Source organism: Bison bison, unplaced genomic scaffold (genome assembly GCF_000754665.1).
Source record: "Bison bison bison isolate TAMUID 2011002044 unplaced genomic scaffold, Bison_UMD1.0 scf7180017864482, whole genome shotgun sequence".
NCBI lineage: Eukaryota > Metazoa > Chordata > Mammalia > Artiodactyla > Bovidae > Bison > Bison bison.
In genome coordinates this window covers 1,779,659-1,792,706 of record NW_011495042.1, presented here as the reverse complement: position 1 = coordinate 1,792,706, position 13,048 = coordinate 1,779,659, and the positions used below count along the sequence as shown (strand labels likewise).

Here is a 13,048-nt window from a genome sequence, read left to right as displayed (position 1 = left end):
GCATGGGTGGGTGATGCAATCTCAAAGGCTATGAAGACTTTCCCTTCAATGGCTCTTCAAACTGTGGGTTACAATCCAATCAGTGAGTTGTGAATCAGCTGAGTAAGTTATGATGCATATTAAAAATAAAATAGAAAATGTCAACACATTTTTGCATCACGTTGCATGCGGTAAGGATAAGCATTATTGTTTTTAAGAGGCTCTTGTTTGACTTTATGTCTACACACGTACACACCTGGGTAGTCATGTAAATTTCTCCCTGTGGGACGCAGCAGAAAGTGTTCAAGCAACTCTGCTGGAAGATGTCAAGCGATTTTGAAGTTTGAGAAGGACGGAACAAATGCATGGCCACTAGGGGGCACCCTCTCTCCTTTTGTTTTCTGAAACTGAGATGTTTCAGAAAAGCTCACTGTCCAAAAGTGACTTTCCTCCTCCCCTTGCTCTGGCCGTGGGAACCGACTACTAGTTGTGGTGGCCTCTTGTGGCTGAGGGCACGTCACCCCATCCTGTCCATCTGAGTTTCCGTCCCTGAGCCTGTGGTCAGTCGAGCGCAACCCGTACTGAGGCACGTATATCTGTCACCTTGCCCTCTTGGGGTTGGTCATCTTGGCTGCCCCTGCCACATTTGGCCTGGGCACCTGCCTTGCACACAGCCAACGTGGTTTTCTGTCCCTAATGTCCTCAAGGACATGAGCAAGGCTCACTCCACTTCAGAAGCAAGCAAGAATGAACTGGTGACCACAGGCAAGGACGCTGAGGAAGTCTCCAGCAAGGTGGTCCAGAGTCCACGCCTGCCTGGACGAGGGGTCACAGCGGGGCTCTCTCCAGCTCAGTATCTGCAGCTGGAATCTACAGTATTTTCCTGTCACAAATCAAAACGCCTCAGCCACTTGCTTCTTTAACTTCAATCCTGCCAACTGCCTGAGGAGCAGACTCCTGGCCGCTCAGGTTGTCTGAGGAAGGCATGGAGCCTAGAGAGCCTCCTGGCCTGCGTGTCTGGTGACAGCCTTCCTCAGAGGGCCCCATCCAGCCCTCCACCAGGCCAGGCCAGCAGCTAGGAGTGCCGCTCTGCCTGTTACATGGGGCCTCCTGTGAACTGGAGAGGTCTCTGCTTTACAACTGGTCTGCCCAGTACAGTACAGCACCACTGGCCTCAAGTGGCCGCTTAAATTCATCAGAATTAAAACAAAACTCAAAGCTTGGCTCCATGGTTTCAGTGGCCACACGCCAAGTGCCTGATACCTACACTTGCCTATTGGACAGGTGGACACAGGGCACGCCCAGCATTCCAGAAGGCTCTGCTGAACAGCTCAGGTCTGGAAGGAGAAGCTAAGCCACATGGTGGGCCACATTCACTGTGGGGCTTGCGTGCATCTTTTTACTTGACTTTTAAATTCTTACCAGTTTTTCTTTTGGTTTTGGCTTCCTTTTTGCCGAAAAACCAAGTGACGAAGGGCACTTCTGGTTTTGATGTCTGATTACTTAGTAACTATGCAGACCCACATCCCTGTCCTCACCACTGGCCCGCCGCCTGCTGTCCTCTGGGCAGGCTGTTTTTCTAAGGGTCTTTCCACTCATCTTCCACAGCCCCCACCACCCACCACCGCCTGGCAGTTACTCCTCTCCCAGCAGCCACTGCCCCATCCCTGGTGCCAGAGCTGCCGCCGGAACCAGGGCTCTGGCTCCAGAATGTCAGGCGTTCAGAAAAAGGGAATGGGTCAAGAGTTTGACCCCAAGAGAGCCTGCGGTGGGCACAGCTGCCACGGCCCTTTTATTCTTCCCTGATTCTGTTCAGGAACTGTTTGCATGTTCTGGGGGAAAACCCAAGACATATGACTGGGTACTTGCCGTCAAGAGGTTCACTTTTGTTTCAAAGAAAAGCAACCGACACTCCAAATTGGAAGACAACAGAAATAAAATTCTGGCCCTCAAACTGGAAGGGGCTCTAATTTAGTTGTGACTTTTCCACTGGAGAACTCTCCACTGGAGAATGCTTATCACAAGTACAGTCACGCTCTCTCTGAGATACACATCTCTCTTCCCTCCCACGCATGGACGTGGTCACGGAGGGCACCGGGCTGCTTCTCCCCAGGGAGGACACGCTGAGCGGGACAAGCACATCCAAGTCAGTGTGTTTGACCAGGTTCAGGCCCTTCTGTCATCACCCTGTGAACTGGGCCTAAGTGACACGGTTGGCCTGTTGCTGGGAGGAACTCATCTCTCAAAGCTCAAAGACTCCAAAATGTGAGGCTGGCTCCCTGTGAAGGGATGTCTTGTTGAGAGAGACAAGTCCTTCAGGATTTGGTTCAGCCTGTTCACTGGTGACCCTAGCCATGAGAAGCAGGGCGGTGAGCACCACCCGAGTGGAGAGGGTTTAGGAGGCAGGGCGACATCAGGCCCTCTGGCAGACCCATCTCTAGAAGCCATCTGGCCCACTGGCCTGCCGATGATAGACACCTGGGCTTGCATCCTGGCAGTGGCAGTTATTGGCTGTGAGCCATGAGGGTTGTTCTCTGGCTATGGTCCTCTGTATTCCCATCTATAAAATGGGATAATACCTACTTGCAGGGTTGCTATGGGGACCAGGGCTGCCATGTATGTTGGAGGTGCACACACACGGAACCCGGGCCATACCATCAACTTTGCATTGGTCCAGACCCAAACTGCTCCAAGGGAACATACGACTAGTGGATGAAATAATTTTAGGGTATAAATGCCACCATCTTCAGTGGACTACCAGTGCCAGGCCTGTGCATGGCTCCCCTTTGGTTTACAAATTAAAACCTTCTCAGATCCTGGTAAAGGGTAAGATCCCAGCCAGGATGCGGGGGTTGTGCAGCATCGGAGCCACTGCTTTGTCTCTTTGACCCCCAAATTACACATGTGCAGGCTGGGTCATGTGGATTCTGACCTGCAAGATGGGGAAGGGCTGGGTCTCCTATCATCACCAACTGAGGACTCTTCACAATTACTCAACGGAAACCTGGACCACATCAGAGACAACGGCAGACCTTGCTGCTGTGAGCAACCTCGTCTGATCAACAAACTGAAAGAGCAGCTCTACCGGTGAGTCATTTATCTTTTTCTTTATAGTTAAAAGAGGGGCTAACCCCACGTTTTGGGGGGATTCTCAGAGTCCTGCCTGCAGCGTGGTACAGTCAAGTGCCAGGGTTTTCAAGCTCAACTGCTCTTGGCTCAAACTCCAGCTCAGCCACTTGCTGCCACAGGGCTAGAATAGAGGACTGTAACTTAATCTGTTTCTGTAATATGATGCTGGTAACATGATGTGCCTACAGTGTGGGAGACCCGGGTTCAATCCCTGGGTCAGGAAGATCCTCTGGAGAAGGAAATGGCTACCCACTCCAGTCCTCTTGCCTGGAGAATCCCATGGACGGAGGAGCCTGGTGGGACATGACTGAGCGACTAAACTAAAAACTAAACATGCTGCTGACAGGAATGGTATAATCACGCCTCCCCAGGAGATAAGGGGAGGCTAACTACCTGTGTTTGTTCACTGACTAATCTCTTTCCCCCTTTTTTTTTTTGTTTCTTTCCCATTTTATAGGACCTTTGTTAGCTTATGGTTTACTTTCTTTTCTCCATGTACATCAATACACAACTGTAACAGCTTTCGAAAATACAGAAAATTTTAAATGAGGAAGGGAAATAAGTCACTACTAATTCTACAAGTCAGGGGTGAACTGCTGATAAAATGTAATTTTTGTTCGTTTTAAAAAAAATTTTGTCAAAACCACAGAGCTGATCGTAGGTTCTTAAACAAGGTCCATAGAGGGATTTAGAACAGAGGGATTTAGAGTTCATGAATCCCTGGAATTGCAGGCATGTATGTACATCATCACTGAGGGAAACGATGTGCAGCTTTCAGGAGACTCTCAAAGCGGTTTCTGATCAAAGAAGGTTGAGATCATGATCAATGTCACATTCACTTTGTCATCTATTGATTGTAATAGTAACAGCCAAATAGTATTTCGCATATCTACTTTGTGCTTACACTGTTTTGAGCAATTTAAATGTATTTTGGAGGGGGCAGAAACTGGGAGACTGGACTGACATATACACACTCCTACATAGCTGTATAGGCGGGGAATTCTACTCAACACCTGTAATGGCCCATATGGGGAAAGAATCTAAACAAAGAGCAGACGTATGTATATGTGTAACAGACTCCCTTTGCTGTACAGCCGAGACTAACGCAACACAGTAAATCAACCATGCTCCAAGAAAAACACTGTTTAATGCACTGTATTTTCCGAAGTCAAGGGTGCTTCCTAAATGTTTCAATCATATTCTATTTTATGCCGAGATTATATTTTCTTTATTCATTATCAAATATATACTATTTCCAAAGTTGGATATATTATTATTGTTTTAAATTTTCACAAATCCACCCAGGACTTTGGTTAGAGAAAATAAAGAAATGAGTGCTTTTAACATTTCTAGAAGAGAAAGTAATTTTTCATACTCTGTCTGCACACAACCATGCAGTCCCAATCTGTTAAATACTGTTTAAGTTTACCAACCGTTACAGATGAATTTGCACGGGTCCTCTGAGGAAACTGCAATGCCAGTGTAATGCATTTTTAAAGGGAAGAGTAAGTCAAGCAATAACGCAGACGTGACATTACCGTCAACGTCACGTCCTAAATGATAAACGTTTTTGCCCCCACGTGAAGCAGTAACACAGACACGTCATCGTTGGGCCCACTTGACCTACAGCCCAGAGACGGTGGGGCACCACGCCTCCGGGCTGGCCTTTCGCTCTTAGAGCCAAGGGTTTGTGGTCCAGGAGGAGGGACTTAGCACTAAGCAGTCCTAGCCCAAAGGCAAGGTCCTTTCTTGGAGCAGGAGGGTGCTCTGACTCCACGAACAACCAAGGTGGTAGCACTAAGGTGGACGTCCCTTCTAGTCAGGACCCAGCTGGGGAAAAGTCAAGTCTCTGAGAAGACCAAAAGCAGAAATCATCTCTCTTGCACCGTCTTATCTGGCTGGTTGATATTCTGCCTTTGCTGGATGAAGGCCTGTTCTTCTTAAAGCTCTCCTTGAGGTGCCAGTGGGTTATGGCACTAGTCACTGCACGAGCCCCTGCGTGCTGAGCGTCTGCGGGTCACTGACCTGACCCCCCAAGGCTGATGCTGCCAAAGCTGCCCCTGCTCCCACACCAGACGACGTCACCCCTGGGGCTGGTCTGTGGTCCCCAGCGGGGACACAGGGCCCAGAGCAGGGTCACAGGGGGTGTTAATCTTGAAGGGCTAGGACCCCCAGGCAAGAAAGACAGCTATTTGGTCTCTGCTATAAGCAGCCCCACTGCAAGGCTGGCCATCGGCCCTGTTTGTGGCTGCCCATCCCCCTGACATCCCATTTCCATCAGCTCTTCCGTTTGTTAAAGGAGACCCCTCAGCTCTACACTGTTGGTTGTAAAAGCTAGAGCAATGTTCCCTTCTCAGGTAATCTATCATGAAGAGATTCCTGAAGACCAAAGAGGCCCTGAGGGTGGAATATCATACACAGACAAGGAGGGGGAAGGCTGGGGTTGGTCGTGAGGAGAACCGCCCAGTTCCCTGGGCAGGAAGCCACTCAGCCAAAGCACTGGGCAGCCTGGGCTCTTCCCCGACCTGTCTCCCCATCACAGGAAGATGAGGCAGGATGAACAGGCCACCTGGGGCAGGAAGGACCAAACTCCTCTTGGTTTCCAGGCCCATCAAGGTGGACCCCCCTCTAAGGGGGATATTGCCATGGCTTTCACAATTCCAGGTACAGGGGTCAACCTCACAAAACATGGGGCACAGGCTGCGTGGGTACCTGCTGTGAGGCCCAGACAGATGAAGACAGCCTCCCCACTGAAGACCAGTGCAGTCCTTCCAAAAGGACATGCTCCCCATTTCACCATGTGATGACCTCTGCTTCCAAGGCCATTTAGCACAGGATTTTCTGGAATGTGGGTGGGGTCCTGAGAACTTTACTGCAAGTTAAGGGTCCCTGGCTGAGCAGTTTCCTCCCAGAACAGGCTGTCCCCAGTATCCTGGGCTGTTACCCAGCAGAACAGTGGGAGCGTTTAGAAGCTGACTATTCGCCCCCTATGTGTGGGCAACAGGGCAGTGGGAAGACAGGAGGGGGCTTCCTAGGAGGCACTAGTGGTAAAGACTAGTGGCACTCCTGCTAATGCAGGAGACTTAAGAGATGCAGGTTCGATCCCCAGGTGGGGAAGATACCCTGGAGAAGGAAATGGCAACCCACTCCAGTATTCTTGCCTAGAGAATCCCACGGACAGAGGAGCCTGGTGGGCTACAGTCCACAGGGTCGCAAAGTGTCGGACATGACTGAAGTGACTTAGCACACATACACGCACATTTGCACCCTGAATGTGGGCAGTGGGACAGTGGGAAGACAGGAGGGGTCACCCTCAACCCAAATGCATGTAATTCCTGTGGTCTGACTCCCAGGGGTCCAGCAGAACAGACAACATGGCTGAGTACAACTACGAAGACCTCGGGTTCTTCAATGGTTCCAACGACAGCAGCCAGGGGCACCAAGACTTCCTGCGGTTCAGCAAGCTCTTCCTGCCGTGCATGTACGTGGTGGTGTTCACCTGCGGCCTGGTGGGAAACTCCTTGGTGCTGGTCATCTACGTCTTCTACCAGAAGCTGAAGAGCCTGACAGACGTGTTCCTGATGAACCTGCCCCTGGCTGACCTGGTGTTCGTCTGCACCCTGCCCTTCTGGGCCTACGCAGGCATCCATGAGTGGGTCTTCGGCAACGTCATGTGCAAAGCCCTGCTGGGCATCTACACGCTGAACTTCTACACGTCCATGCTCGTGCTCACCTGCATCACCGTGGACCGCTTCGTCGCGGTGGTGCGGGCCACCAAGGCCTACAACCAGCAGGCCAAGCGCATGGCCTGGGGTAAGGCCATCTGCTCGTCCATCTGGGTGGTTTCCCTGCTGGTTTCCTTGCCGCAGATCATCTATGGCAACGTCCTTTACCACGACAAGCCCTTCTGCGGTTATCACGAGGCGATTTCCACCATGGTGCTGGCCATCCAGATGACCCTGGGGTTCTTTCTGCCACTGCTTGCCATGATCGTCTGCTACTCGGTCATCATCAAGACCCTGCTTCAGGCTCGAGGCTTCCGGAAGCACAAGTCTCTGAAGATCATCTTCCTGGTGGTGGCGGTGTTCCTGCTGACCCAGACGCCCTTCAACCTCGTGAAGCTCATCCGCAGCACAAGCTGGGAGTACCACACCATGACCAGCTTCGACTACGCCATCACGGTGACGGAGGCCATTGCCTACCTGCGTGCCTGCCTTAATCCTGTGCTCTATGCCTTTGTTGGCCTCAAGTTTCGGAAGAATTTCTGGAAGCTCGTGAAAGATGCAGGCTGCCTCCCTTACCTGGGTGTCTCAGGCCAACACATGTATTCCGAGGACACTTCCAGGAGTGCTTCAGCGTCTCACAACGTGGAGGCCACCAGCATGTTCCACCTGTAGGGCTCGGGGAGGCTCCCGGATGTCATGGGAGCACAGCTGTGTCTTCCAGATGAGGCAGGCTTTGTGTATAGCGCATGCGTTCTCAAGGAGAGGTTACCCAATGCCGCAGCTGGGGTGGGCTGCTGCTTCTCAGGCATGAACAGATCTGCTTTTTCACAGCCTAGCCTAAGCTCAAAGGGGAGTCTGAAAGCTGCCCGGGCTTTCCTTCCTCCACCCCAACAATACTGATGCCAGGAAATGACATGTGATTCTCAAGACCCCAGGTTCTCCTTCACTGAGAATGGGACTGGGACAGAGTTGAAGAGGGGGACATGGCCAACAAAGGTTTTGAAGGCAGGTAAGAGTCTGGTTTCCAAGTTCCGAAAACTTTTCTGATGGCTGGTAAGCAGGGGACATTAGAGCAGCCATGAAAACCAGTGCTGATCTTGGTGTCTTAGACCTTCATCACCAGGTGCCTGACAGAAATGAGTTCAGGTTCTGTCACATCTTTCGTTTCGTTTTTATAGAGATAGATGGTTAATCCTGCTATCTTTGCTTGATCCTGGAAGGACTAGCACCAGGACACACGAATGGGCTGAAGCAAAACAGGGTTGGCTGAAGATTCCAGTGGGCCACAGAAGGCTAGAAAAGTGTGCAAAGCTGGGTGCAGACTGTCAGGAGTCTAAGCAGCACTTCTGAAATGGATCCTCAGTGGGTTTGCTCTTAAAATCTGAATTATTCAATGCCTCACATACAAATCATGTATAAATGTGTGTTATACACATACATGCATATCAAATAGCATATGATTTTTATGACTGAGAAATAAAACTTTTAAAATGTCTCCAAACTACTTTTACTCTCAGACACATTCTACCTTAAAGCGGTATTCCTGAATAAAACAAAGGTGATCACTCGTGGGCTCAGAGCACAGGAAATAAGTCTACGACTATCAACTTTGAGGGCACTGGTCTATCGATATACCATTGGTAACAAACCAGCTTCTTCACTGCGGCTTCTAACCTCCTGCCCAGAACGAGAGGAGCACGTCTCACCGCTGAAGTGTGGTCACGGGATGAGACGGAGTTTTAAATGTCAGTCACTGGTTTGTCTATGTTTATTGTACCCCAGCACCTGCTCAACAGGCTTAAAGTGGCCTTTTTGACTCACATGTTGCAAAACCACTCACTGAAACATGGAGAATACTTTGAGGACAGCTAGAGAGAGACCTTGGGGAGGGGGTCAGAACAGGCTGAACAGTGAGGTTTTGAGGCTTGGGGAGACCTGAGTCAAGGGCTGCTAAGACCAGCTGCACGCTGCTCAGTCACTTCAGTGGTGTCTGACTCCTTGCAACCCCATGGACCAGGGCCCGCCAGGCTCCTCTGTCCATGGGAACTTCCTGCAAGAATACTAGAGGGGTTACCATGCCTTCCTCCGGGAGATCTTCCTGACCCAGGGATCGAACTTGTGTCTCCTGTATTGACGGATAGATTCAATTCTTTACCACCGAGCCACCGGGTTAAGACCAGTTGGTAACGTCTTAGCCACCTCCACTTTGGTGCAGCGTGCACCCTAACAGTGTTGCCTCTTAGGCCGGGCATGCGGAGGGCTGGAGAGGACGCACAGCAAACACTTAGCACTCTGCATTTGGGGAGGAAGGCCCCCCAGATGGTGGTAGTGTCTTGGTGAGGTGTGGGAGGGTTGGCTTCGTGCCTTGCAGAGGTGCTGGGCATGGCCCAGCTGTGTAAAGGCTGGGCTTGCAGGGCCCACAGGGCCCCACCAACTGTTTCATAAACACGCTAAATACACCCATGGGGAGAGCTGCTTTACAGAGAGGGCAGGAGAGCAGAGAGCTCTGCTTAGGCCACAGAGACCATCTAGTGCTCCGTAAACACCAAAAGCTGACCTTTTTACTGTGACAAGGCTGACCTTTAACCTGTTTATGTTGGCTTCAGAGAGGTGGGGGTTGGTCACCCTCCTCTGTGCGGTCACCTTAATGCCAAGCACTTACGCTAGAGAGGCCATGAGCCCCTGGCCTCCCCAATAATACCCCAGAACAAGAAGCAGAGGCCCTAACTGGGAAGGAATGGGTGAAGTGTCTGGCCCAGTTTAGGGCCTCTGACCACACAGAGGAAAGCAGTGTGGTGTGAGGGGAAAGGCAGGGCTCTGGGTGACTCAGATCCTGCTTCGAGTATAGCTTCACGTCTGTGCACCCCAGGACAAGGCAGGCACCCCCTCGCCCAAGCCTGTTTCACCACCTGTACCCCTGGCTGATGACGCCCTCCGTCCAGGAGCGCTGGGAGGCGGTGACCACACGCTCGGAGCCATGTTGGGGGCGGCCGCTCAGGCAATGGAGGGCAGCTGCTGGGACTGCTGGGTCCTCCCCTCCTGGGTGCCAGCCTGGCTGAGTCAAACAAGACCAGTCCCCTCAGGCCATGTGCCACCCCAGGCCTGTTATGTGCCCTCTGTCCAGGCTCCCTGCAAAAAGGTTCTGCACTGGCCCTTCCACAGCTGAGGAATACCTGCCTGCCTGTTCTGAGGAAAAGCGTGGCCGCTCCATCTTTCCCGCTTCTCTGCCTCCCCAGGCACTGCTTGGGCCCACACTCTGACCTTACTGCTGCCCTTGGGAGCAGAGATCATTTCCCCAACCCCCCCCTGGGCGCACGACACTCCGGGCAGCATACCCTGGCACAGCCCACGCAGCTTCCTGAGGGTTTTCACTCCGCACTTGTCCACAGAACAGCCCCGTGGAGCACAGGCTCCCTGTCTCAGAGCCGCCCTTCCCCTCCCCGCAGCGCTCGCCTCTACTTACACCCACTGCTTGACCTAAGGAGCCTGGGGTGCAACTGGCAGGAAGAGGTCGGGTGGGCTGTGGCTGCCTTGGGTGAGGCCTCAGGGTCTCCCCCTCCACCGAGTTCCCTGCACTTGCAGCCCAGGGGCAGGGCGGGGCCACACAATCCGAGATGCGGAGAACACAGGCTGACCCTGATTCCAGGGGCTACTTGGAGCCTGAAGCCCAGGATTCTCAGTGGGCGTCCTGCAGTGAGGAAATGGTGCTGCGGAACAGAAAAAACAGAAGTGCCTGTCCTGGAGGGGCAGAGGTGGAGCAGAGAGCACCGGAGACGGGGCGCTGGCTCCCCTTGTCCTCTTGGGGCAGCGCCCCTTCCACACACCACTCCTTCGTGGCCCACGGTACCTAATGCCCTTTGTTAGGAGGTTTGGTACTACCCCATTTTCCAGATGAGGAAACAGTTCAGAGAGATAACTACCTCACAAAGCACACACAGCAGAGCTGGGGCTAAAACCCTGGTGAAAAATCTCTTTACTTCCCTCAAATGTTGGCTAAGATAGACCAGGGAACCTGACAACTCTGTACTCATCTGAAGATGGAGACGCCAGGTTAACCCAAGTGCAGCAAGGCTTTTTGGGAAAAGTCAGCTTTCATTCCAATCCCAAAGAAGGTCAATGCCAAAGATGTTCAAACTACCACACAACTGCACTCATTTCACATACTAGCAAGGTAATGCTCAAAATCCTTCAAGCCAGGTTTCAACAGTATGTGAACTGAGAACTTCCAGATGTGCAAGTTGGATTTAGAAAAGGCAGAAGAACCAGAGATCAAATTGCCAACATCTGTTGGATCACTGAAAAAGCAAGAGAGTTCCAGAAAAACACCTACTTCTGCTTCATTGACTATGCTAAAGCCTCTGACTGTGTGGATGAAACAAATGGTGGAAAGTTCTTAAAGAGATGAGAATACCACACCACTTTACTTGCCTCCTGAGAAAACTGTATGGAGGTCAAGAAGCAACAGTTAGAACTGGACATGGAACAACTGACTGACAAACTGGGAAAAGAGTACATTAAGGCTATATATTGTCACCCTGCTTATTTAACTTCTATGCAGAGTACATCATGTGAAATACTGGGCTGGATGAAGCACAAGCTTGAATTGAGATTGCCAGGAGAAATATCAATAACCTTAGATATGCAGATGACACCACCCTAATGGCAAAAAAGTTAAGAGGAACTAAAGAGCCTCTTGATGAAAGTGAAAGAGGAGAGTGAAAAAGCTGGCTTAAAACTCCACATTCAAAAAACAAAGATCATGGCATCCAGTCCCATCATTTCCTGGCAAATAGATGGGGAAAAAATGGAAACAGTGACAGACTTCATTTTCTTGGGCTCCAAAAACACTGCAGATGGCGACTGCAGCCATGAAGTTAAAAGATGCTTGCTCCTTGGAAGAAAAGCTATGACAAACCTAGATAGTGTATTAAAAAGCAGAGACATTACTTTGCCAACAAAGGTCCATATAGTCAAAGCTATGGTTTTTCTGGTAGTCATCTACGGATGAGGAAGTTGGACCATAAAGAAGGCAGAGCACCAAAGATTTGATGCTTTTGAACTGTGGCGCTGGAGAAGACTCTTCAGAGTCCCCTGGACAGCAAGGAGATCAAACCAGTCGATCCTAAAGGAAATCAACCCTGAATATTCATTGGAAGGACTGATGCTAAAGCTGAAGCTCCAATACTTTGGCCCCTTGATGTGAAGAGACCCTGATTCTGGGCAAGACTGAGGGCAGGAGGAAAAGGGGGCAACAGAGGATGAGATGGTGGGTTAGCAGCACCCACTCAATGGCTATGAGTCTGAGCAAACTCCGGGAGACAGTGAAGGACAGGGAAGCCTGGCGTGCTGTAGTCCATGGCATCAGACATGACCGAGCGGATGAACGACAACAAAAGGTGGCTTTCTAACCTCAACCATGTTCACCAATTTGTGTTCTCATTTTGTTTGAAATACCAGGCACTGGATCTCCTGGTTGGTGATAAACCCACAACAGTTCCCCGAAGCGTTGACCACAGAGCACCCGTTCTAAAGTAGGTGCTAGCTAAGATACTCTGTGGGTTGGCGCAGTCTCTAGAGTTTGGACTCAGTAATCCTGGGCATCAGGCAGGACGTTCTTTGGTACAGACACCTGAGCTCCGAGGTGCAGCAAACCAGGGCCCATGCAGTAGACACCACAGCGTGATCCTTGACCTCACAGCTCAGGGAAAACATCGCAAAACAAGGCACCTGCATGGAAGGCTTCCCACACGGTACACACCCGAGCCTCTTAACTCCGTGGGAGTGGATATGGCCCCGTCTTGGATGTGCCAGGGAGGAAGTTCAGTTCAGGGGGCCGTGGTGAACCTAGAGACAGCGAACCAGGGCCTGACCAGGAGCGTCCAACTCTGGAGCTCAAGCTCTTCACTGACATGGTCTGCTCAAGGGGGGAGGCAGGCCTGGGGAGGCCAAGGACTCGAGGCCAGCCCTGCTGTGGGCGAAAGGAGCTCTCTTTCCTTCTCAGCCCGCTTCAGGCCTGAGAACAGCTGGGCCTCTGTCAGGGAGATGGCTGAAGGTGGGCCTGGATGACTGTGGGGAAAGGTGTGCATGTTCGCGGCGTCTGGAGAATGTCAGCTTCCCATCTGGTGAGGCCTGTGCCCGGGGCCACTCAGAGGCTGCTAAGGGATCGGCGGCATCCTGCGAGGTCTCCCTGAGCGCCTGGGGTCCGGGGCCTCCTC

The 13,048-nt window shown here is 51.5% G+C and overlaps 2 protein-coding genes across 8 annotated transcripts in view; one reads left to right on the top strand and one right to left on the bottom strand.

Moving 5' to 3' along the window:
• FYCO1 (FYVE and coiled-coil domain containing 1) overlaps nucleotides 1-13,048 on the bottom strand; it is a 79,827-nt gene that overhangs the window by 23,261 nt on the left and 43,518 nt on the right. The gene's annotated exons all lie outside the window — the stretch shown is intronic.
• CXCR6 (chemokine (C-X-C motif) receptor 6) lies at nucleotides 7-8,328 on the top strand. The gene is made up of 2 exons (XM_010862401.1): nucleotides 7-3,066; nucleotides 6,462-8,328. The coding sequence occupies exon 2, from the start codon at nucleotides 6,483-6,485 to the stop codon at nucleotides 7,503-7,505; it is 1,023 nt and encodes a 340-aa protein (XP_010860703.1). The 5' UTR covers nucleotides 7-3,066; nucleotides 6,462-6,482; the 3' UTR covers nucleotides 7,506-8,328.